This window comes from Fusarium falciforme, chromosome 12 (assembly GCF_026873545.1).
Source record: "Fusarium falciforme chromosome 12, complete sequence".
Taxonomy (NCBI): Eukaryota; Fungi; Ascomycota; class Sordariomycetes; order Hypocreales; family Nectriaceae; genus Fusarium; species Fusarium falciforme.
In genome coordinates, this window is record NC_070555.1 from 856,238 (window position 1) to 880,915 (window position 24,678).

The window sequence follows — 24,678 nt, forward strand, 5'->3', positions numbered from 1 at the left end:
TTAAGGCCCTATACATCATTGTGTTCGATGTGAATATGTTCTCACAAACCCTACTGTTTGCAATTGTGCCCGACACCCTGTTTGTGAGAATGCTTCAATGATAAAACAAGCAACTTAAAGGCTCACTCTCCTGGGCTCTATGATCAATAGGGTGAAAATAAATAGCAGGGCTGGTCCTCTTTGAGAACCCCTGCCCCCAGAATATTGCCCGGGCAGGCTTCCCGCGTTCATCAGCCGAATCTAGATATGTTACGATCGAGCTAATCTTGGTGTCTCGGCAACACTCCGACATAATCAGCTCATACGCGATATCTGGCCTTTCTAAACTGCTCATGACTCATGCAATGTCACGCAGACACGGCTTGGTGTTGCATCGTCTATCCGAACTTTGCGAGGGATCGGCACTCCCGCATTTCGTCCGTCGGAAAAGAGGTGTGACATACCCGTCGGAAATGTCACTTTCCAGCCACTCTTTGCCGAGTCTGGCATTTCTGCGAGGAATGGCCTGAGAAGCTCGAATTGAAGGGTCGCGTAGAAGTTCATTTTCTGACGCGTCAGTGATGAAAGAACAGCATCAACACTCGGATGAAGGCGTCAACTTGGGAATCACGTCTTGGGTTATCTGTGAAGCATGTGACGGAGATTGAAGCTGAAGAATCGGGTGTGGGACTGGGCCTAGTACAGCCCGGTTGTAAGAAGCGGAGCACCCAACGGCTACTCGGATACCTAATAACCCCTGCCGGAAGGGCTTTAAGTATCTTGTCTTCTCCTAGAGCTTAGCGTACCTTCTGCTCTGCAATAGTCACGCTCCCTAGCACCTGAATCAGTCATCATGTCGTTCTCCAAAGTTCCCCCAAGCGGAGTCTGGGCCCCCGCCATCACCTTCTTCGATCACAGCACCGACACGCTTGATACGGAATCACAGGCCAAGTACTACTCCTACCTGTCAAAGACTGGCCTTGCGGGACTCGTCGTTCTCGGAACCAACGCAGAAACATTTCTTCTCACCCGTGAAGAACGCAAGACTCTCCTAGAGACGGCTCGACAGGCATGCGGACCCTCCTACCCCATCATGGCTGGCGTAGGGGGCCACTCAACGAAACAAGTCTTGGAGTTCATCTCGGATGCGGCTGATGCTGGTGCCAACTACGTGTTGCTTCTACCTCCAGCATACTTTGGCAAGCAAACGACACCAGAAGTCATCAACAACTTCTTTGACGATGTTGCCAAAGAGAGCAAACTCCCTATCGTCATCTACAACTTTCCTGCAGTTTGCAATGGTATCGACCTCGATTCAGCAACCATTGCCGCTCTAGCGAAGAAGCATAGCAACATTGTTGGCGTAAAGCTAACATGCGGAGCTGTGGCCAAGATCACCCGGCTCGCCGCTGAGCTTCCGGCTGATCGATTCGCTACATATGGAGGACAGTCAGATTTCCTCATTGGAGGACTTGCTGCTGGCTCCATGGGCACTATTGCCGGCTTCGCCAATGTCTTTCCGAGAACCATTGTGCACATCTATAACCTGTATAAGGAGGGCAAGTATCAGGAAGCTATGGAGCTGCACAAGAGGGCTGCGCTCGCTGAACAGCCCTGCAAGGCTGGCATTGCGTCCGTCAAGTACGCGGCTTCTCTGCATACTGCAAAGGCGGCTGGAATTAAGGGGGCACAGGAGAAGTTGAAGCCTAGACGGCCATACACTGAGCCTTCAGAGTCTGCCAAGAAGGTTATTGAGGCACAGATTGCGGATTTGGTGAGCATTGAGGCGGCACTGCAACCCAATGCGACGAATGGAAGCACCAATGGACACACTAATGGTGTAACAAATGGGAACTGAGTTGGAGCATTTTCTAGATGAATAGCGAGGGAGCAATAATTTGACTTCTTTCTTGGTATATCTCACACTTAAAACTCTTCACATTGTTGACATTGACGTCTATTAATCTTGCCAATCAGAATTATTGCCTAAAATAACCAGTTATTGCCCTAGTGTTGGTCAAGCTTCTTGGCATTAAAAAGTGACTTTTAGGCTTCCTTGACCCTTTCATACCGATTCAAGGAGTGATAGGTAACGAACGGTCTATCCTTTAGGAGCAGGTCTCTGACACTGCTTTTCGCCAAGACTATTTGGCGCAGAGACCAAGGGAAAGCTGTCGAAGATAGGAGTATCAGGTCGAGCAACAATATCCATCTCTGCATGTACATCATCGAGCAAGTCGTAGTGTTCGTCATCAAGTACTCATTTCTGGGATATATACGCCAAAGGTCTTAATGGCTTCGCTGCAAGTGATGGTATCAGACTCAGCTTAACAAAAGTTATACTAATAGAATGTCATAACCAATTTCCCTCATCTCATCAAATACAAAGGAAGAACCCAGGTATTCGTGCCTCGCCATCGCAACGCCATGCAACAACCATTTCCATTCTCCCCAGTCACCAGTGTTGATATTTCTGTACAGCCCATCACAGAACATGTTTGAACAGTGGCGATCGGTCACCCATCTCAAACAGTTCCTCCTCAGTGTACTTCTCCTTGGCCTCGTCGGCAATCTTGGCCTTGTTGGCGTTTGCAACCTTGTAGCTCCACTCGAGGAGAAGAGCGACGATCAATCCACTAGCACCGAATGCCAAACTGAGGCCGAAACCAGTGTGGTACTTGGGCTTCTCCTTCTCGAGGTACATGAAGCTGCCCACAATGCCACCAACATTGCCGACGCAGTTCATCAGGGCGATACCAATAGCTCGTCGGGAAGCAGGGGCAATGTTGTTCGCGTTCCAAGAAGCCGCCGCTGCTTGGATCGGATAGATACCGATGACAGCGAGGACGACGGAAAAGTATGCCACGGCCTTCTTTGCTTCGAGGGCTCCGTTGAGGGAAAGGATGATGGAGTAGGCGGTCGTGACGATAGCCATGGGGATAACCACGAACGGCATTCGCCAGAAGAAACGGTCGGAGAACTTGGCGAAGGTGATGGCTGAGATAGCGGCAGCAACATACGGGGGAGCGGAAGTAAGCTGAGCAGTGGTGTTGCTGAAGCCCATGGCCTTGGTAATGGTCGGGAGAGTGAACTTGATGCCTGTTCCAAAAGATTAGCTTGTGCTCTCCTTGACCGTATCCTGGGAAACTTACCGTAAGAAAGGGCAGACTGGCAGAGCAAGAAGTATGCCTGCACGTAAATTCTCCAGTTGGTAAGGACCATCTTGAGATCCTTCCACCTAACCTTGTTCTCCTCGTGGAAGCCACCTCCCTGCTTGATGAACATGGAAAGCTCAAGGTATCGAATCTCATCAGGCTCAAGCCAGCGCGTGGACAGGGCAGGCGTGTCGATGAGCAAGAAAAAGCAGGCAACGCCGAGAATAACGGTGGCAAGACCTTCAAGGATAAAGATCCATCTCCAGCCCTCGTATCCACCAACTCCGTCCATCTCAGCGATACCGGCAGCGAGCAGACCCGAGAAAGCACCAGAGAGGGCACTTGCGCAGTAGAAGTATGAGATTCGAGCCGAAAGGTCCTTGGGCATATACCAGTACGAGCAGAGATAGATGGCACCGGGGAAGAAACCGGCCCTGTTGATAGCCGTGTCAGCACAGAAGTGGTGAGGGTTGGGGGTACTACTAACTCGAAAATGCCAAGCAAGATGCGTGTAGTCATGAGTCCGCCAAAGTTCTGGACCAAGCCAGTGCAGGTCATAATGATACCCCAGCCAAGAGTGAGGATACCGAGGTACATGGAAGGGCGCTTGAACTTCTTGAGGAGAATGTTGCTGGGGACTTCGAGGAGGACGTAAGGGATGAAGACTATGGCATTGGGTCAATATTTTCATCCAAGGCTCGCCAAAAAATGAAAAAAAAAAAAAAAGAACAAGAAAAAGGGCGACAAGATTATGCCAATGGTACTTACAGATGGAGAGAACAGTGTTGTACTGCACTCCCGACATGCCCAAGTCCTCAACCATGCCCTCAATCTTGGCGTTACCAATATTGGCACGATCAATGTGGCAAATCAAGTACAGCGCTGCAAGCATGGGGACAAGGCGAACGTCAACCTTTCGGAAGACCTTCTTTCGCTTCTCCTCGGGGTAATTTGTGTAGAACTCAGCATCCTCTGGGTCCAGGCCAAAGACGCGAAAGCCGGCAATGTCGATGGCCTCGGGCGCATTCTCAAGGTGAGAGTGCTTGTCCATGACGTCAACGTCGCTCTTTTCGATTGAGCTCTTTGGAGCCATGGTGGTGGTGGTCACTGAGGAGGGTCGCTACAAACAGACAGACACCTTGGAGTTGAGAGGAGGAGAGGAAGTGTCGCTGGTGGCCTGTTCGTCACCATCGATGGGGCCAAGCTAGATATTATAGCCAGAAGGCCTCTAGCAATATCCCTCCTCAACGCCAGTACATAGCGGTGTCTTTACCCCAGACAACCCCAGACTTGGCAACCATTCCAAGTGGGCCAGTGACTCGAGAGTGCGGGGTTAGAGTTGAGGTTTCACCGAGGCGGAAATGCTGACCAGGAGGTGAGTTTTACGCCGTTGATCAGCCACACTCTTGTCGATCTGTGCTAACGGGCTTGCGGATAATGATCCAATCATGGCTTTATCCGCTAACAGTATCCGCCATGTGCGGCAGACGTGTCCTCAACATCGGAGCACCACTGCGGTCAAAGGCCCCTTTTCCTTCAACGGCCTTGTGCAGATGACACGGAAACTAAATGACGGATACTACCCAACGGACTCTTAATCAACTCCCGTGATAAACCGCATTACCGAACTGGCGAGTGGTGCATTACCCCGCAAGAGGCAGTGAGGGACGGGAGCGATATTGCTATCGTTTTCCGGCCAAGACGAGAATAGGTCGACCACGTTTTAACGTCTGGCCAATCCGCCATCATTGACAGTCCCCTGTAGCAATTCAAGCACTCAACCAATTTGTTTTTTGCCCAAGAAATCATGTCCCAACGCAGTATTATCAAGGATATTGTCATCACGCCGGTGGCATTCCATGACATGCCCCTGCTGAACAGTGTGGGTGTTCATGAACCATTTGCACTGCGCAGCATCATCGAGGTCATCACCGAAGATCATTATGGCTTGGGTGAATCTTACGGAGATTCGACTCACTTGAGTCGTCTGCAAAAGGCCGCCGAGCAGATCAAGGGCCTCTCAGTACACAGCACAAACCTCATCTACAAGAAATGTGTCGAGACTCTGACTGACGACACAAGTACTGGGGGGGACGGCATGGCAGGCATGGTGACAACGGCCAGTGTTACCGATAAAGTCTTTTCCCCATTTGAAGTCGCCTGCCTTGACATCCAGGGCAAGCTGGCCGGTGTCCCTGTCAGTGACTTGCTGGGTGGACGTGTAAGAGACAATGTCCAATACTCGGCGTACCTCTTTTACAAGTGGGCGGGACACCCCGGCGACGAGGACGATGAGTACGGTCCAGCTTTAGATCCTGCTGGGATTGTCAAGCAAGCAAAGAAGATCATCGATGAGTATGGCTTCAAGGCTATCAAACTCAAGGGAGGTGTCTTTCCTCCGGCCCAGGAGGTTGAGGCCGTAAAGGCGTTGCATGCTGCATTCCCAGGTCTACCCTTGAGACTCGACCCCAACGCTGCATGGACTGTCGAGACGTCCAAATGGGTCGCCAAGGAGCTTGATGGTATCGTCGAGTACTTGGAAGACCCCGCCCCGGAGATCGAAGGCATGGCAGCCGTGGCCAAAGAATCGCCCATGCCGCTGGCTACCAACATGGCCGTGGTGTCTTTTGACCATCTCGTCCCCTCCATTCAGCAGAACGCAGTCCAAGTGGTTCTTTCCGATCATCACTTCTGGGGCGGTCTTCGGAAATCACAAACATTGGCATCCATCTGCGCAACCTGGAAGATGGGCCTATCAATGCATTCCAATAGTCACCTGGGCATCTCACTTGCTGCCATGACACACTTGGCATCTGCAACCCCCAATCTCGACTATGCCTGTGATACTCACTGGCCGTGGAAGCGTCGTGACGAGGACGTCATCGTCGATGACAATCTCAAGTGGTCAGATGGTGGTGTGACTGTGCCCTCTTTGCCAGGACTGGGCGTTGAGCTTGACAGGGCGAAGTTGGCAAGGCTTCACCAGCAGTATCTCGACTGCGGATTGCGGAAACGAGACGACACTACCTATATGAGGAAATTCCAGCCAGACTTTTCCGCCAAGATTCCCAAGTGGTGAGGCGATTGGTTGCTGTATTGGCGAAAAGAATAGCTATTGGCAGTTGACTTGGTCTGAACATCCCTACCTATGTTAATAAACTTCTTTATACTTTAAATGCATATTATTCAAGCACGTGAGCCGTCGCTTGATGTCGATCACCCGAGAAGAAATGTCCGGCTTGAAACATCACGTTTGTTACAAGGGTACAGCCAAACAATGTGGCTGACGCAAGGTCAGACTGCAAGGTACGTGGTGAACATCACCTCTCGCTTGACACATAATCCTCAATGACATAGGATCAAGGCAATCATAACTAGGTAGATAAGCATCTAAAATACAAGCTGTTAATCGAGCAATAGACCTCGATCTTAACCACAACACTACCGGGTAGGCCGGAGTCACCGAAAGGGTTGCTCCTCTGCCTCTGATCCGAGCGCGTTATTTTTACTCAATTGGATTACACCACAGGAAACACATGGCGGCACGTCGTGCATACAGACGTGTAGGGTAGATTTTTCTGGTTTCTTGCATTATCAACCGGAGGTCATCAGCGCTCATCGAAAGTCCCCCTGCATCGGCATTTGTCGGTGTAAGCCCTCGTCAGCAAGATCAGGGCAACTCTCTGTGAATGCCTTTCTAGTCAACTTGCAGTCTCCAGCTCAAGTTATCACCGTCTTGTGCGAATGAGAAACAGCACACAAAACACGTGAAAAATCTTGTTTCTCCAACCTTGAGGAGTCGGCAAGTGGGCAGGCAACGTTGCCATCTGCCGCATCTAACTCGTAACGGCGAATTGTAGACCCCTTGGCATCCCCATAACCTGCGTGACAACCATTCAGATGCTCGGAATGAAATATTTTCACGCGGTTAAAAGTGGAAAAGTGGAAGGCCAAGGTGATGGGATGAGACCCGTTCGTGCCTAAACCGCCACCGGAAAAGCGGTGCCTTTGTGCGTCAAAGAGGCCAGGTCCTTGTCTCACCCTTGCTTACGACGACTGACATTGCGTCACTTTCCATCTGCCGGCCACCTTAAGAGATGGCTTGGGCGGTGGTGCCATGAGGCTAACGGCAGCCTAGTCTTGGGATAACTTCACTTGTTCACATCTTGCTGACCGTGGTAATCTCGATGCTCTGCACACTAACTAATGTCCCTGTTCCTTTGCCCAAGGCTTTTCCCAAGCTGACATTACTTTGCGTGGCCGACACGTCAGCGATCCTGCCAACTGTCTAGCACTCTTTGGACCGGCGCTCCATTCTGCCTTGTAGAGATCCGTCTTACTCGTACTGCTATTTTTGAGATCCTCTGGACGAAGACATAACGGGTTTCTTCCTCCCAACGTCTCTCGTACGATCTAAATAAAGCGCTGGGGCACAAGAGGAGTTGGCCGCAAACCCACAGCCAAGAAATGGATTCTGCATCTCGGATTGTGAGACTGGGCTGACGCCCTGAGAATGAGGCACTTGTGGATAGTTCCAGGGGCTCGGATAAAAATCTTACCTATGGGATTTATTCGCAAGCCGTGCTCTAATTGGAATCCATGGGGGGCCGGTAATAGCAACTCATGGATCCTTGTGAGACAACATTTCGAGCTCCAAGAGACATCCCTGCCTCGACTTCAGACACGTTCATCCTGCGAGCAGCCACATCGGATCCCACATGCTCTCCAGCGTTTACCCCTGTAATCTAGATCCGAAATGGAGCATCAAAGAAAACTCCGGAGCCGAAGACGAGGTTGTTGGGGACTCCACCAGAATGCCGTCCTGACGGTCAGGGTGCCCCCTTTACCTGTTCCTGGTGACACTTCAGAGGGGTGGCAGTGCATTGAACCAAACACAGGCCCGGTATTGGTCCTGACAGGCGTGATGTTGCATCTAATCCAGGGAAAATTATGTCATGTTTTGACTTTGACGATACGACCCTCGGGCTCGCTAATCCACTCTTCGATACCCGCGAAACAGTGGAGATGGGATCCAGTAACTTAGACCATGGTGCGACTGGTGCTGAAAAGACTCGAATCATGATTGCATCTGCGTCGAGGCAAGAGCCGGGTTCAGGGGCGTCCTAATACGAACAATGTCCTCTTGGCAGCTTGCCTTGCCTATCCTGGGTCGGAGCTCAGCTCAGCCTGGACGTGGTGATAACCTCATTTCGGCGCAACCGGATGCACTGAGCTAAATGGGGGAGCAGAAGGATGGCGAGATCTTCCATGATCCCTGGTCAAGATGTTTCCGAGAGCTCTGGAAACTCAATATAGAGCATGCTCCTCGCCGGCAGTGTGTCCCAGGCCAGATGCTTGTTGCTGTTTGCCGTATCAAACCCGTCGCTCGTTGTTACATTTTTACATCGTCCTCTATGTGAGGCAGTCAATCGTTCTTATTCACTCGTTATATAATTGCAATTCAGTAGACTTGCTGCCCACAAGATGCATCTCGAGCCGCCGCCCCCCGTGAAGCAGTTTGCTATTCCCAATGGCCTCATCCAAAATGCCGTCAGTGGTCAGAGTCTACAGCCAAATGATAGGCAACAGCAAACACACCTCGAGTCCCTGCCCCGGTCCGTCGTCGTAAGACGAGCCTCTGTGAGTGGAGGTATCTCTCGTTCACTGAGCGTTGTCCGCACTGCCGAAGTCAAATGGACCTCGGGACCTGGACCTAGCAGAAGAAGATTGCATCGCAGTTCAAGCTTGCCTTCTATAGTCCGGGAGGGCAGCTTTAGAATTGAAGATGTGGCTCGAGCACCGTCGCCGGTTACACCCTCTTTCTATGGCTTCACGAACCCATACATCGATATCAGAACCCCTGGGTCGCAAGAAGACTCGATTCTCCCGGCCTCTCATGAGTTTCCTCCATTGCCCCTCGCACCACCCCCAGCTCACAACACAAGTGGCCTAGCTAGATCACTGAGCCGTGCTCTCTCCAAACGCAGTGCTCGAAGGGGTAGCATCTATGAGGTCTACGAAAAGGCCAAGGTCCGTGGAGAAAAGATCAAGCGACAAAAGTGGACACAGATCGCGTTTGAGTATACTGTCTACACTTTCCTTCTCTGTTTCATCTACTTTGTTCTCGTCGGCATGCCACTATGGCGTGGAGCCGTTTGGTGGCTCTTTGTTGCGATTCAGGAGAAGATGATTGTTGCTGGTGGCTATACAATCATGATTGGTGTGGCTGCCTTGTAAGTCGGATGCACCCCTAGAAAGTTCATGCTCATGAAAGGGCTAACTGTCTTCAGATACGCGTTCGCCCCCCTACTCGTCCTTTTTGAACCCGACCCTCCTCCCGTTGAACGGTCCACAGGGACTGATCAATCGGTTCGCGAGACGGCGTTGCTCATCCCCTGCTACAAAGCCGCCAACATCATTGGGCCAACCCTCGAAGCAGCCGTCAAGATCTTTCCACCTCAGAACATCTTTGTCATAGCAAACGGAAACTCTCCTCAGCCTCTCGACAATACCGAGGATGTCTGCAAGCCCTACGGAGTGAACCACATCTGGTCCCCTGTTGGCTCCAAGATCGTGGCTCAGTTTGTCGGATGCTATGCGGCAAAACATTTCAAGAATGTTCTCCTCATTGATGACGACTGTGCTCTGCCTCTGAACTTTCCCATCGTCGGCGATCGCCTTCGAGACAAGGTCATGTGCATTGGCTATGCCATCAAGAGTGTTGGGCCAAATTCCTCCAGGGGCACACTATGCCAGCAGGCACAAGACCTCGAGTACAAGATCTCGGGTCTGCAAAGAGCCTTAGCCGGAAAGGCCGGCAGTGCAACCTTCCCCCATGGTGCCATTTCACTCTGGGATAGAAAATTCCTCGTGCAGACGTTCCACGACCATGTTGGCTTCTCAGTATCTGAGGACTGGTTCATGGGCCATAGTTGCCGCAGGCTTGGAGGTCGCATTCAGATGTGCACCTCTGTCTTTGTCGAGACAGAGACTCCATCGGCTATATTTTTCAGCTCCGGTGGAAGCCGGGGTGGCTTTGGGGAGATGACAGTCTTCAAGCAGAGGTTCCATCGATGGAACTTTTTCTTTGTCAATGGAGTGTGGTACAACACGGCCTATATCCTGGGCAGCTGGAAGCTTGGGTTTTGGGAAATTGGAACGAAAATCTTTGTATTTCAGGAGGTATGTCCAACTTCACCATGGTGAAATATCCCCAAGCTAATACCTGGTGTCTTCTAGGTGTACGAGACACTGCTCTATCTCATGACGCCATTCGTTCTCCCCATCTCCATGATCGTCAGGCCTTGGTTTTGTGGAATGTTGTTGGGTATTACTATTCTAGTCTACCTAGTAAACGCCATCATCTTCAATGAGGTGCATCTCAGGCGAAAGAGGGAGAGAGTCGGCTATGGTGTCCTACTCTTCTATTACGTGAGCACTCTCCATACCAACCATGCCACGTTTTTCTAACATGGTGCAGATGCCCTACAAGATGGCCCTTACGGCGGTCAATGTTGCCAGCTGCTATTGGTCTCTGTTCAAGTATGCAAGATACTTTGCACAGCGCCATCCAAAGGTGATCGAGGACGAGAAGGCAGTTGAGGTTGTTGTGCGCCTTCAAGAAAAAGTTCCCCGTAATAACGAGGCGGATCTAGATCGCCTCTACGGCGAGAAGTCGGTGGTTGGTCAGAGGAGGGATAATGCAGAGATGCCACCAACACAGCCTTGCCCAGTTGTGGTGAGCAAAAGAGTGAGCTATGTTGAGGACATGGTTTAACAGCGAGGTACTGCACGGTTTCTTTAATTACATATAATGAAAATGAATCAACACCCGGTTCCATACATGATCCAGCCAACTCTGGCTTCAGCTTGACGGTATGTGAAACCAAGAACTTGTGTGTTCTGTTCCTGTAGTCAAGAGAGGAAAGATTCTGTTTAGCCATCGTATGGAGACAATGTCTGTTGCCCTACTCCCCTTCCAGTTTTAGTGGCTAGCTTTGCCGTAGGTGGTAAGTGGATGGATGTACGCTCAGCGTCAATAGGTGGTGTGTTGTTTGAAGCTGAGCCGGCTTCAAGGTCTGGTTGAAGGTCCCGGCTGCGCAGGCGGAATGTGAAGCTCGCACCTGAGCACAAGGTCGCCACAGCAGAGCAGAGAATGGAAGCGTCGCTGAACTCTTCCCGCTTCTCACCTACGGGTTCCTGCAATGTCTTCAGTAAAAGGACAACGGATGCCACGCAAGAACCGAGCGCGAGGATGATGGACAGTCTATGAAAACTCTTGGCAAACGGCGCCCGGCTACCCAGCCCTCTCAACTTGAGAGCTGGCTCGACTTTATCTTTCCCCTTCAAGTGTGCCATATCGATGAGTGTCGTACGGGATAAGGTCGTACTAGGTAATTGGTGTCTGTCGTAGTGATGCCAAGTTATAACAGATCTTGTTCTAGTGGCGAGCTTTGTAGGGTTTCACGAAGAGGACGTTGCTGATGAATTGATGAGATGAGATGACCCAAAATAAAATGGAGGGCCCTCCCCTTATATTTCCTATGTTCCAACCGCCCTTTAGACTCTTTTTCGTGGGATGACTCGAAATGCACGTTGAAGGTGTCACAGGATTGGGCTTTGAGGCAGTGACTTCGGTGAAATTTAATTGCAAGGTGTGCATTTGCATCGAGTTACGGGTAAGTAAGGAGAGGATGCTTTTGTTGAGATTCTCAAGCATTTGTCAGTTAGCGTTCGCCTCTATGCAGCCAGTCAAAGCCAAATGCCGTTATACCTACATTATGCAGAATCCAACTACAGTTACTCTTCCCAGGCTTGAAAATCCAAATACTAGGCAAGGAACCTCCACGGTTGCCAGCCAGCCTTGTAGGCGAAAAAGAAAACAGGACACGCAATCTCTGCGCAGGATTGGAAAAAACTGACGAGTCCCCCATTCGATCCCCGGAATCATGTTTTGACGTTGGCAGCCAATGGCTGAACACTGGCTCGAGATCCGCTCTAGCTACAGCATCTCCAAACTTCTTCGCCCATTGCCCTCTACCCAAGCGGTCTGTCGCTCTTCGTCGCCACCGCAGCGTGGCTCCTATCAGCCCGGGCTAGACAACGGGCCTTGGTCGGGAAGTGGGGGTTTCAAACGGGGAGTTCCGCCTTGCACCGGGGTGGCGGAGGTTGACTAGCGCCAGGGGTGTGAACCTCAACTAACTAGCGGCTCCAAGGCAAAGTTCAGTGTGGAATCACTAATGCCTGCAAGAAGCCAATGACGGTCAGTTGAAACATCCCGGGATCACGGTCGGGGGCCAGGTCCATCCTTGATGGGATGGTGATCACGAACTGGGGTGCCCGAGGATCTAGGTGTTGGGAATCATCAAAGAGCATGTATCTCAAAGAACAAGCATTAGTTCAAACCAAGCGCTATATTTTAGGCTTCATAGTAGAATAATTATCATCAAGATAGTGAAGAAAATTTGTGAACCCGGTAAATTGATATTAGTCACAGGGTTGGTGAGCCAGGCAGAGCGCCTCGCCTCCATGGGAGCACCCCGACAAGAATGTCACTATCAAGGATAGGGCGCAAACAACGGGAGATATTCTAGGCATCGGGAGGTGGGGGTCTCGAAGTACTGGCTGTTCCGAGTTTCCGACTTTTCCATGCGAAGTGTCGACGCTATCGACTGCGCCTAGTGCCGATCTCAGACAACTACGCCCATTGAGATGGAGAATCACCGGAAGCCCTAGGTACGGTAACAGTTATCTTTGAAGCTTATGCTACACATGGAGCTTTTGAGGGGTGTTTTACAACGCGTGTGCCTTTCGATGTTGAAAATTAAGTAGGTGTTTAGAGATCTGTATTTCCGTTGCAAATCGCCAGATTGGAAGGAAAAGGGGCCAGTTCACTGAGCCCCTACATGGTTGTTGAACTAGAAGGTGAACAAAAACTGCATAAACAGTGGAAACCATCAGAAATTCGGGAACTTGGCTTGGCACTAGAACATTCTCCTTGGTTGTCGGGAGGAATCCAGAGACATGGATATGGAATATGGGGCGCTATCGTCACGCCCGTAGGAGCCCCCCGGGATGGAACGCACCCGTAGGCGTTGAAGGGGTGACACGTAACCTGGATACCTAAGGAAATATTCATGTTCAAAACATAGGTCAAGAAAAGTCTAATCGTGATGCACAAAATAGGGGACACCATGATATCCCCAGTTGCCATCGCCAGCCACACGCAACTCCGGGTTGTCGGCATCGTCCTCCTCCCAAGACACGTCAGGATCAGGCTTCATGTGGATCCCGGTGACCTCTCTTCCAAGTCCACTCTCCAACTGCTACATCGCCATGACGAGTCTTTGGGGCAGCGTGAAGAGGACATGGTGAGAAAGACTGACGCGGACATTGAGAGTTGACCGCTCAGGGGGTCGGGAACCAGAATGAGTTGCCTCTGAAGGATCCCAAAGACTGTGAACTCTACGAGTATAAATGCATTAAGATCATCCGTCCAAATAGCTTTCTCTTTCATCACCACACTCTACAACAACAACAACAACAACAACAACAACAACAACAACAACAACAACAACAACAACAACAACAACAACAACAACAACAACATCAATCACTCTCACTTCCACACAAACACTTCCACACTCTTTCAACTCAACAGCCAACTCCACAAGCTCAACCTTTTACAACTGGCTCTTCAAAATGAAGTCCACCATCGCTATTCTCTCTGCCACCATGGCCGCTGCTGTCCTGGCTCATCCTCTGGATGCTCGTAGCCAGCAGTGCAACGTCGCTCCCTCGGCCGCCACCAACGCCAAGATCAAGCCCATTTCTCAGCCCAGCGCTGCCACCGCCGACGCTTGCCTGGAGGCCTGCCTTAGCAACCCTGCTTGCAAGAGCTTTATCTTTGGTCTCCCTGCCAATGTCGACGTCCCCGTCTGCGAGCTCTTCAGCGTTCCCGCCGCTCAGGTCCCCAGCCAGGGTAGCGAGCTGTACGTCTTTGACAAGGCTTGCTCTGAGAACGCTGTCCCCAATACCGCTCCTACCCACGCCCAGCCCCGTGGTCAGATCAGCCGCAAGCGTTCTACCCGTAGCCTTGTCTGCAACGCTGCCCCCTCCGGCCCTGCCGACAGCAGCATCCAGCCTATCGCCACCCCGACTGTGAAAACTGCCGAGGAGTGCCAGGAAAAGTGTGTCGCTGAGGCCAAGTGCCAGAGCTTCCTGTTCGGTCTTCCTGCCGATGCCTCTACCCCTCTGTGCAAGCTGTTCGAGGTCCCTCCCGCCAAGGTCCCTGTTCGCGATGACGAGCTCTACGTCTTTGCCAAGGGCTGCGCTGCATCCGAGGTTCCTACCGCTGCTCCTACTCACGATGAGCCCCGAGGAGAGGCTCCTTCTGGAAACAATGCGGGCAAGGATAGCGCCAAGACTAGTGACTCCAAGAACAGCGGCTCTGACTCCAACACCAAGAACAGCGCCAAGGCTGCCACTGGCAACACTGCCGCCAAGGGCAACAAGAAGCAGAACTAAGCGGCAAGCGGCTTATACCTACCAGCTTTTGATGGGCATCTCTTCCTGAAAGTGTTCGACATCAAACTATTCTCTCGGGGGTGATGTGGGGGATGTGGCAACAGAAAACCGGTGGGGGGAAGACTTGGGGTTGTGCCTCTGGGAGGCACGGAAAGGGGAAGTTGTGAATTTTGTACACTCTTTAGAATTAGGCTTGAGCTTTTTTCTTTGCAAATCAATAGATCGGCCGATCATTCAATTTGTTTGTCTCTACTCTAGTTATAAGCTAGCGTAACTGAACTGGAAGCTCTCCGCAGAAAATTGGTGATGGCTTCAATTGGTGGCTGGACACGAGGTAAGAGAAGCTGGGAAGTGTTGGGGGCAAGCAGACAAAAAAGCGTGAAAGGTGCGGCCCGACATTGGCTGTACGTTGCTCTGGCTGCCTGGCCGCAGAAAACAAGCACGCATGGGCAAGATAATACAGCCTTAGCAGACATTTACCTTGCTATTGACATTAACTGTTAGAGACATAACAAGGGACCAGTTAGCACAGGCGGAAGGAGAAAATGACCAGGGGCCAAGTCAACGGCATGTGGGGCCACGACGAATGAGCTCAGCAAAGGGCTGTTGCCTGAGGCACGCACGTTTCACTCACGGAAGAAACACTCCAGGCTCTAGGGTGAGCGAGTCACTCTACCGACTCTCACATTCCTGGTTAATATCTAATGTCCTAGGTAGAGGAGGATAAGTTTAAACGTTCAGTTTAGAAGTCTGCCTCAGTTTCCATAGAAATTATTTATTCGAAGGGGCTTTTGGGCCGCTGGTCTGATTCTTCTTCGAGGGTTACTCAATGCTTCACAGCGAGCATAGGCTATTTCAACGGGACGAATTCTTCGATGCACTTGTAGAACCAAGCGACGCCATCGCGTGCTCCAAGAAGGAGAGGGATAAAAATCCAACGAAACCCTCTTTCTTAAAGCTAAATATTTATCGCAAAGCGCTGAAAGATGGAAGACGACGAGTCTCTTGAACTGATCGAAATTTAGAGATCCAGTGACCTGTGGCTGTTGTTCCTGAACGTGGCACTGGCTTGTGTGGCTGGTGCTACTGGCCTTTGGGCAAACTGGTCTCTCCGCCTTGGTTTGAAGTTTGGCCGACGGGATTGTCTTTGGTGGCGGTACGATAAGGCGATATCAGAACAGCGCTTATCGTAGGGGGGGGAGCAGTGTTATCTGTTAGCGACAAATCTCTTGCGCGGGCCCCTCTGGTGGGCGAGGACGGATCAGCGGGGGGCATTGATTCATCCGATCCTTCGTGCCGGCTAATCGCTCAGCCACTTGTGTCAGCCACTCGCTGCTCGCGTATTCGTGGGGCTGAAACTCGTTGCTTGCTGTGCTCGAGCAACGCTCAAGCGCGAGCGCGAGAGCGAGGAGCGAAAAAGGCCTCGCGCTGGTTGGTCCGAGTGCGGATGCGAGTAAGATCGACGCTGACGCGCTCCATGTATGAAGGTCAAAGCATCAAGAAGAGAACATGTATATAAGGAAATGCCAAGGTCTTGTGTTTGCATTCATCATTCACAAATACCCAGCACACAAACAAGCAAGCAAGATCAAGACTTCACAGTCACTCCCAAAACAACACACTTACTTCATCTCACTTCCTTAACCCCTGCCAAGAACCCACTTTCACACACACAATGGCCACTCATACCATCCGCAAGGTCGTCATTACCGCCTTTGGCGGCCCCTCCAACGTCGAGGTTGTCACTGCCGAGATTCCCCCCCCTGCCAAGAAGGAGGTGCAGGTAGATGTCATCTACGCGGGTTTCTCGGGCGGCGACATCAACATGCGTCTGGGTTCATACCCCATGCAGAAATCTGCACCCCTGACACCTGGGTATTGCTTCGTTGGTCGTGTTAGCGTCAACGGTAGCAAAGCTTCCAGGTTTGCGCCAGGAGCCCTTGTTGGCGCTGTAACAGTCTATGACTCTGAGGCCCAAAAGATTAACATTGACGAAAAATACTTGATTCCCGTTCCCGAGAGCGTCGACATGAGGGAAGCCGTAGGAATCGTCCTGGACTGGAACACGGCTTACGGTCTGGTCCATCGAGCAACCAACCTGGTCGGAAAGGGACAACGAGTCTTTATCCACTGCATCAGCGGTGCCGTTGGCTACGCACTTATGACACTATGCCTGCTTGAGGGTGCTGATGTGTATGGTACCGCCTCGGAGCGAAATCACGCTTCTCTCCGGGAGCTGGGAGTCACTCCATTCACCTACGCCAACAAGAACTGGATGGATGAGATGAAGAAGCGTGGCGGCGCGCATGTTGTCTACGACCCTATCGGTTTCGAAAGTTGGGACGAATCCTGGGATATTCTCATTACCGATGAGCCTAGCCGATTGGTTGGCTTTGGCGGCAACATGAACATCATCCAGGGAGACTCCGCCAAGACTCGATCCCAGTTTCCGGCTCAGGCCAAGCTCCTTGCCAAGAATGGCTGTCTCTTCACCAAGAGAAGCACGAGCTTTTACTACATTGACCGCGATCGCTCCACCTTCATGGAAGATGCCTTGGCCATCATGCAGCTTCTCGCTGACGGAAAGATCGAGGTCCCCATCAAGCAGATTTGGGACATGGAGAACATTCGGGAGCCTCATGAGAACTGGGGCAAGGTCCCCGGCATGGGTTCGTGCCTTGTTCGGGTGGATCCCACTGCATAAATGGAGTGTACACAGCAATGAGGAATATGCACGCGTACTCGTCTGGGAGATCGGGTATACATGGTTTTGTTTGGTTGATTTATAAGGAGTTGGGCCGGAGAGCCCAGGGAGTGCTGATTTGGTCCGACACGATTGATACAACAATGTGGTATCTGTAGAGCGAGGGAGGGAGAAGTGGTTTTGGTCAAGGGATAAGCCTCACTTGAGTATAGATATCGATTTCGTTGAGATATTTTGTTTCCTTACTCGACCAATTTGCCTATAGCCCTTCTCGCCTAGTGAATGTTATTTCTGGATCCGTTGCTGAGAATGCACAGCTCTTCATCCGACCCTGATCGAAGATCTTTGTCGCCAAAAGTGAATTAAGTATCTGGGCCGCTTCTCATGCCTCGGCTTATCTGTGCCGGTCAATTGAACTATTGGGACGAAGCGGCCCTTAAAGAATCAGCACTTGATACTAGTTACATCTAGTATTATGATAATCTGTGCATATTGTAAGCTGACAATGGCTTAAGTGACGTCGCAAATAAATGTGGCATGGAAGCAAACACTGAAGAACAAGCCATAAAAGCCCGTAGCTAGCTCATTTGGAGGCTTGCCATTGTCCCCATCGCCAACGACACTACGAATCTACCTCTTTTCCACCATGTCTTGTTCTTCTAAGGCCATTCTTGTGATTACAGGAGCTTGGCATGTTCTAAAACACTATCACAAGCTCATTGAGCAACTCGAAGCCAAGGGGGTGAGGGTTATTCGCGAGCAACTGCCCACAAATAACAACGCCATACCGCCAAATGCAACAGCAGATGATTATGGAAAGTTCATCAAAGACATCATCGCCAGAGAGTCTGCCGCAGGAACGCAGCTCACGGTTATTGGGCATTCCTATGGCGGATTGATTGCTTCCGCAGCGTTGGCGGACTTTGCCGTGGCGACGGGCTCTGGCAAAGGTGGTGTCACCAACATCATCTTGATGTGCGCCTTTATCCCACAAGAGAACGACTCACTCGCTGGCCTTTTTGGAGGACAATTGCCGCCGTACCTGACTTCGATATCGAATGGTACCATCGTCTGGACAGACCCCATTGGCCACTTATACAACGATCTTCCCGTGGAGGAGGCTGAATGGGCAGAAAAACTGATGGTTGCCCATGGTCACAAGACGCAGTATACCCCGATTGACTGCATCAAGGTGGCATGGAGAGTCATCCCTTTGACATACATTGTTTGCGAAAACGACCAAGCCTTGCCCGGACTTGTGCAGGATATGATGATTGCCAAGGTTAAAGAGCAAGCCATCTCGGTGAGACAGTATCGGCTACAAGCTTCTCACAGCCCCTTTCTTAGCATGCCCGATAAAGTTGCTGGAATCGTTATGAACTCGGCGGGTGAACTCAATGTGGACCTACCTAGCTGATCAAATGTTGAAAGACACTATGATTCAAGGATATTAGGTTGGATTGTAATGATTAATGAATATGTCTTCTAGTGAAGGCCTTTATTTGGTTTTCTGTGTTAACATACCGAAGTGAAGATTTCGGTTACGCCTCGAGTTAATGTGTCCGTTTCTAACCCGTACTTTTCATCCAGACACATCCGGGATATGACGCTTCCTGTTTACCACTTAAGACTTAAAATAAAGCCGTATCTCTATGTGACTTACTCTTAACCCTACCTACTCCAAGGAAACACAAACTGTGCATCTTGGCATGTGGCTGAGTGGATTGGGTGGGTCGGGTGAGGCATAAAAGGTAAAGCCGATCTCGCTGTGGGAGATGAAACTCGCAATTCCCAACGAATCTGACGAAGTGGGACATTGTAGTTTCAACACGAAGCACCCAAGTTCAATCCTGAGAGTTTCATCACAAAATGCCACCAGGCGGCCATCAGTCAAAGACCTCAGACACCATGGACATTGTCATCCACACAGCTAGGGCCGATGAGATTCCAGCCATTTTGGACTTTGTTGGAAAGGCCCGCGCCGACATGTTTCCGATGCTGGACCCGAAATCCCACAAGAAGACAGTGGAGCGCGAACTTGTCAGCTTCAAGGGGACCTACCTGGAGCACTCCAATGGTGCCTTCTTAACAGCCCGGGCCGATGGTCGTCTGATCGCAACCATTGGCTATCTCAACTACGACGGGCGTTTCCCACAACTCAAGTTCAGTCATGAGCGAGTCGTCGAGGTGGTCCGGCTCTACGTCGACCCAGCCTGGCGCCGGGCCGGGTTGGCCTCGAAGCTGTTTGCGGCCCTGGAACAGACTGCGCGCCAAGCAGGGATCAAGCAACTGTACTTACACACCCACCCCTTCTTAACCGGCGCACGGAGTTTCTGGGAGCGGCAGGGCTTTTCTGTTCTTTGTGTTGATGAAGACCCGGTGTGGCAGACGACGCACATGAGCCGGCTTTTGGAAGGTTAAGATATACCCCGGAGGATGCTTTCAATGGATGGAGAATCAGATAAGCTCGTGGTCAGCATCCTGGCTGGGCTGATGGAGCTGAGATGCACGTTGTTTGCAGGGGTAATGTGGGCTTTTCCACGGACGACTGTGGATGAAGACGGATAGCAATTGATTGAAGGAATTGAATAAGTCGAGAGTAGCTACTGGGCGATTAGTAGATCCAGTTCATACTTCCCCTTTTTCTCCTTGTTTGCTCGGTTGAAGGAGCCAGGATTGTCGCCCCAATTGATATTCACCCTCACCAATTGTGAGCAGTGTCCAACTCAATCACGGTCGCATGTTGGGAGCAGGTCAACGCGAAGCCACCAACGTCAATTCTGGGAAGAGGCTTGCTCACACAGGCATGAAGTCGGATAAAGCGGCAACGGGCTATGAGGGAGGACGCCATAAAGTCCAAAACCAATTGAGGCTGATGATGATTCTGGGGGACAACAAGATAATCCCCGAAAAGTCCTGCTCCACTACGCGGCACTGGACCATCGCGCGTTGGTGTGGGCGGAAACGGAGTTTTCAATGGCACCCGATTTCCCCGGACCTCGTCAGCTTAGAGACAATGAGACTCGTGTACATGGGAAGCATGTTGATTGAATTCATATTCAAGAACATATATAAGAGCATAGCCCTTCCAACAATTATCTTCATAACATCCCATTCAAACGCATTCGCATCAATCATCTTGCCACTCCAGCAACTCCAATCAAAACACCCATTCCACCCGACCCTATCTCACAATGAAGGCCGCCCGCGTCACCACCTGGGGAAACCCTCTCGAGTACATGGATGTTCCAGATGTTCCACCTCCTTCATCCAATGAGCTTCAAGTCAAAGTCTTGGCCGCTGGAGTCCCTCGAGTGGTCTAAAACCGGGCGTCAGGCAAACACCCCAGCGCATTCAACTCGCCACTGCCTTATGACCCCAGCATCGATGGTGTCGGACTCGACGAAGCCACAGGAGACATGTACTTCATCAGCAGTCTCGCGGCTCCCGTCTTTTGCGAACGCGCCAATGTCGACAAGGCTCAGCTCATCAAGCTGGATGCGGGCGTTGACCCCGTAACCATTGCTGCACTCGCCAATCCTACGATGAGTAGCTGGCTTGCGCTGAAGTGCCGTGCCATTGGAGGCTGCGAGGGCCGTACGGTTGTCATTATTGGAGCCACCAGCGCTAGCGGCAGAGCTGCTGCATTCGTGGCTCGTGAGCTGGGCGCCGCTCGTGTCGTCGGGATTTCTCGCACTGAAGAAACCCTTGCCACAGTTGAGGGACTCGACGAACGCATTGTGATCCAAACCCCTTTGTCTATCCCTCCCAGCGTCGGCCCCATCGACATTGTACTCGATTACGTTGGAGGATCTGCTGGTGTCGAGGTGATGAAGGCTGCCGAGATTAAACGCGGCGAGAACCTGCAGTATATCCAGATTGGCGGCCTGAGCGGTGAGCAAAACATGGTCCTGCCAGGGCGTCTGCTCAATGTTAAGCCTATTCGTGTCATGGCGTCTGGCATTGGAAGCGTCAGCAAGCAAGAGTTGAAGAGGGAGATCCCTGGGCTGGTGGATGCCCTCTGCCGGATGAAGCGACCCTTTGAGATCCATGCTTTCTCCATGTCGGATGTGCAGAAGGTCTGGGAGTCTAAGGAGGCGAATGCGAAGAGGCTTGTTCTAGTCCCATAAAGCTCTTGGGACATGATCATCTTCCCTTATTCTTATGTTGTTGCCTATGTTGGAAGATTCTTGTTATGTAGAACTGTGCGTCTAGTCAGTTAGAAATGATTCATTTATACTTGCCACTGCTCATGTGGTAACTGCATGGTATCGGCCGATTGATGTATTGGTACTAGTCGAGCAGGAGTGCTCTTAAAAAGAAACACAAAATATCACGAACAGAACAAACAGAAACCATCCCGAGACTTATCTACCTCCATCCAAGGCGTCACTGAGAACAATGCCCCCAATTCCATCACACCTCCACATTACCCCTTTTCCTCCTCTACCCCCTCTCAGTGTGTCCACATCCCCGCTGTTCGTTTGCTAGAGCTAGGAAGCTCTCAGAATCAGGGAAGCGGGACTTTAGTTGCTCTTCTGAGCAGCAGAGACCTCGTTGGTGTTGGCATTGGCAGTCTGCTTGGCCTGAGTCTGGCACTTGGTAGAGGTAGCAGCGGGCTTGCCGTAGGCGATAGTGGCCTTGGCTTGCTGGTTCTTGGTATCCTTGGACTCGACAGCCTTGGCCTGAGTATCCTTAGCCTTGGAAACCTGGGACTGCACAGCCTTAGCCTGAGTCTCCTTAGTCTCGGTGACCTTGGAGTCAGCGGCCTTGGCCTTAGAGTCCTTAGCTTTGGCAGCCTTAACCTCGGTGTTCTTAGTCTCAGTGGTCTTGGCCTTTGTGTCCTTAGCCTCAGGGACCTTGGACTCGGTAGACTTCGCCTTAATGTCTTTGGAGTCGGCAGCCTTGGCCTTGGTAGTGGTCTTGGTAACAGCGCTGGCAATCAGACCGCGAGGAGCAGAGTGAGTGGGAGCGGTGACCGGGACCAGGTTGGCGGGGCAAGCCTTGTCAAAGACAAAAAGCTTATCGCTGCGGATGGGGATCTCAGCAGCCGCAACCTTGTAGAGCTTGCAGACAGGGGCCCTGCAGTTGTCGGGGAGGCCAAACAGGAAGCTGAGACAGGCGTCGCCAGACTCGCACAGCGTCTGGCACTCCTCGGCAGTAGTGACCTTGGTAGTAGTCTGGTAAGGCTGGATCTTCTTGTCGATAGCACCGGTAGGGGCGCAGTTGCACTTCTGCTCACTGCGAACAGAGACCTTCTTGGGAGCAACACCCCAGGGCTGGGCATGGGTAGGAGCTGTGGTAGGGACGAGCTTAGCAGAGCAGGCCTTGTCAAAGACATGAAGGCCGTCGCTGCGAGCAGGAACCTGAGCCGCAGGGACCTTGTAGAGCAGGCAAGAAGGAGTAGTAGCATGAGCTGCAAGGCCAAAGACGAAGCTGAGGCAGGCCTCATCAGACTCGCAGATGGTCTGGCACTCCTCAGCGGTGGCGGCCTCGGCAACATCGTAAGGCTGGATGTTGGTTTTGGCCGAAGCGGTGGGAGCGACGTTGCACTTCTGAGCCCGAAGAGTAAGAGGCGTGGCCATGGCAGAGGCCAGAGAAACGGAAAGGAGAGCGACGGAGGTCTTCATTGTGATGGTGTTGAGAGAGTGTGGTGAACTTGAACGAAAGTTGATGAGAGTAAAAGAGTGTGGTTGGGAGGTGGAAGTAAGCGAGTGTATTGAAGTAATTGAAAGATGATGAGCTGAGTGAAGAAGTGTTTCTAGACTGGTATCGAGACGATATTTATCCTCGAGAGCCATGCTCTGACGTTCGTCTTGCCCGACTAGTGAACTTGGCTTCAAACATACGGTGACGCGTCGTGGATACTCTCCACCTACGCGCAGCCGCAAGCATGCCGCCATTCCGAAGTCTACAACAAAGAATCGTAAGCCTCTTTGGCAGGTGAATCGCTGGCTTGCTTGGAAGTGGTGCCGCCCGGGGGTTCTCCGTGATGTGGGAGCGAGATGGCTGGTCAGAAGCTATCACGTTGACTCTGGACCTGCAGAACGACCCTGGGCGAATCTGTAAGAAGCACCTAGATCCAAACTATTGAATCACCTCCTGCAAAAGTTCTGGTATCGAGTACCAATGGGAAATCGTAGCACACCGACAGCCCTGCCCGAGAGTCGTCATCAGCCGTACGCGGAATCGGTGTTGTGAGAATGAAAAGGGGTATTCCGAGTAGGGAATCATTGCATCTCTCAGTAGATATCTTGAGTTGCTAGGTAGAATTTGATGATTACTCCAAACACCGACTTGACTGAGTTACTGAATTTACTACGATAGGAAGAGAAATGCCAATTTGTACATTATAGGTTGAAATGCAGCAAGATTATCCAAATTGACGAACAACCTCGAACATGATAAGTAACCAATCCATGAACGAGGGCAATAATCATGAAAACAATCGGAATTCCCCGTGAACTCTCCCCTCAGGTCCAACCCATAGCGTGTCCTGACGCGTAGTTAACTACACGCCCTTGAAATGACCATGCATCGTATGATTTTCAATCAGACGAATCAAACTCGTACTGATGATACTTCGTTAGTTCCGTCTCTCCAGGCTGCGTGCATAACTCACCGCCCTCTCTACCACACCAGATCAAGCCCAGTTGGGTCTTCTGAGATCTCGCCTTGTTCTTCAAGTAGATGCGGAGCCGTAGGTGTAGGCTTCTCTGTGATGACTGAATAGATGATGACAAAAGGGATAATGCAAGCTGCCATGATTTGTAACAGCATTGGGATATTATCCCAAGCAATGGTTTGAGCGAAAATGTGGCTCTTATCCACCGGTGATTCCATTTCAGACATGGTCTTTCGATATTTGCAGAAGAGGGAAATTTCCTTTGGCGAGATGAGATGGAAGAGATTGGGAGTCTTGTTGATGAATGGTCTTTATGGCCTCTCTGCCAATTGCTCTTTTCCCACGCAGCACCGCGACGGCTGTTTATGAATGAGTGTCAGTCACCTCCAGGAAGAGGGAGCTCCCTCCTTCAATTTCTCATCACACTGACCTGCTATGTCGTGCGAGTCTGAAAGAACGTGGAAAACCAGGATTCTATGACTGGGAGTACGCGTACAGTTGCTAGAGATCGGCGGAAAGGAAAAGGGGTACCGACAAATGTCGCATCACAGGAGCTTCGGCAAGTCACAACTCTTGCGGGATACCTTCATCTCGAAAGGGGGCTGTGTGAGATGGGCTGAGAGAATCATCATCAGCCGCAGAAAATGTTGAGTATTCTCTGATAAAAGTTCCTTGTTGCGGTTGTCGTC

General features: G+C 51.2%; 10 protein-coding genes across 10 annotated transcripts; 8 read left to right on the forward strand and 2 right to left on the reverse strand.

The window, feature by feature from the left end:
• Nucleotides 1-832: 832 nt before the first annotated feature.
• On the forward strand, nucleotides 833-1,837 carry NCS54_01404400 (Hypothetical protein; the record flags this gene model as incomplete). Its single annotated transcript, XM_053159207.1, has 1 exon — nucleotides 833-1,837. The coding sequence occupies one exon, from the start codon at nucleotides 833-835 to the stop codon at nucleotides 1,835-1,837; it is 1,005 nt and encodes a 334-aa protein (XP_053015182.1).
• Nucleotides 1,838-2,464: 627 nt separating this feature from the next.
• NCS54_01404500 (Hypothetical protein) lies at nucleotides 2,465-4,227 on the reverse strand (the record flags this gene model as incomplete). Its single annotated transcript, XM_053159208.1, has 4 exons — nucleotides 2,465-3,078; nucleotides 3,132-3,568; nucleotides 3,622-3,799; nucleotides 3,903-4,227. The coding sequence occupies 4 exons, from the start codon at nucleotides 4,225-4,227 to the stop codon at nucleotides 2,465-2,467; spliced, it is 1,554 nt and encodes a 517-aa protein (XP_053015183.1).
• Nucleotides 4,228-4,941: 714 nt separating this feature from the next.
• On the forward strand, nucleotides 4,942-6,213 carry NCS54_01404600 (MR-MLE domain-containing protein; the record flags this gene model as incomplete). Its single annotated transcript, XM_053159209.1, has 1 exon — nucleotides 4,942-6,213. One exon carries the CDS (start codon nucleotides 4,942-4,944, stop codon nucleotides 6,211-6,213), a length of 1,272 nt encoding a protein of 423 aa, XP_053015184.1.
• A 2,405-nt stretch (nucleotides 6,214-8,618) lies between these two features.
• NCS54_01404700 (Hypothetical protein) lies at nucleotides 8,619-10,911 on the forward strand (the record flags this gene model as incomplete). Its single annotated transcript, XM_053159210.1, has 4 exons — nucleotides 8,619-9,367; nucleotides 9,425-10,316; nucleotides 10,374-10,565; nucleotides 10,615-10,911. 4 exons carry the CDS (start codon nucleotides 8,619-8,621, stop codon nucleotides 10,909-10,911), a joined length of 2,130 nt encoding a protein of 709 aa, XP_053015185.1.
• Nucleotides 10,912-13,835: 2,924 nt separating this feature from the next.
• Nucleotides 13,836-14,660, forward strand: NCS54_01404800 (Hypothetical protein; the record flags this gene model as incomplete). Its single annotated transcript, XM_053159211.1, has 1 exon — nucleotides 13,836-14,660. The coding sequence occupies one exon, from the start codon at nucleotides 13,836-13,838 to the stop codon at nucleotides 14,658-14,660; it is 825 nt and encodes a 274-aa protein (XP_053015186.1).
• A 1,675-nt stretch (nucleotides 14,661-16,335) lies between these two features.
• NCS54_01404900 (PKS-ER domain-containing protein) lies at nucleotides 16,336-17,364 on the forward strand (the record flags this gene model as incomplete). Its single annotated transcript, XM_053159212.1, has 1 exon — nucleotides 16,336-17,364. The coding sequence occupies one exon, from the start codon at nucleotides 16,336-16,338 to the stop codon at nucleotides 17,362-17,364; it is 1,029 nt and encodes a 342-aa protein (XP_053015187.1).
• A 646-nt stretch (nucleotides 17,365-18,010) lies between these two features.
• On the forward strand, nucleotides 18,011-18,781 carry NCS54_01405000 (AB hydrolase-1 domain-containing protein; the record flags this gene model as incomplete). The annotated part of the gene is made up of 1 exon (XM_053159213.1): nucleotides 18,011-18,781. The coding sequence occupies one exon, from the start codon at nucleotides 18,011-18,013 to the stop codon at nucleotides 18,779-18,781; it is 771 nt and encodes a 256-aa protein (XP_053015188.1).
• Nucleotides 18,782-19,254: 473 nt separating this feature from the next.
• On the forward strand, nucleotides 19,255-19,785 carry NCS54_01405100 (N-acetyltransferase domain-containing protein; the record flags this gene model as incomplete). Its single annotated transcript, XM_053159214.1, has 1 exon — nucleotides 19,255-19,785. Exon 1 carries the CDS (start codon nucleotides 19,273-19,275, stop codon nucleotides 19,783-19,785), a length of 513 nt encoding a protein of 170 aa, XP_053015189.1. The 5' UTR covers nucleotides 19,255-19,272.
• A 773-nt stretch (nucleotides 19,786-20,558) lies between these two features.
• NCS54_01405200 (Hypothetical protein) lies at nucleotides 20,559-21,494 on the forward strand (the record flags this gene model as incomplete). The annotated part of the gene is made up of 2 exons (XM_053159215.1): nucleotides 20,559-20,599; nucleotides 20,714-21,494. 2 exons carry the CDS (start codon nucleotides 20,559-20,561, stop codon nucleotides 21,492-21,494), a joined length of 822 nt encoding a protein of 273 aa, XP_053015190.1.
• Nucleotides 21,495-21,890: 396 nt separating this feature from the next.
• Nucleotides 21,891-22,994, reverse strand: NCS54_01405300 (Hypothetical protein; the record flags this gene model as incomplete). The annotated part of the gene is made up of 1 exon (XM_053159216.1): nucleotides 21,891-22,994. The coding sequence occupies one exon, from the start codon at nucleotides 22,992-22,994 to the stop codon at nucleotides 21,891-21,893; it is 1,104 nt and encodes a 367-aa protein (XP_053015191.1).
• Nucleotides 22,995-24,678: the final 1,684 nt, after the last annotated feature.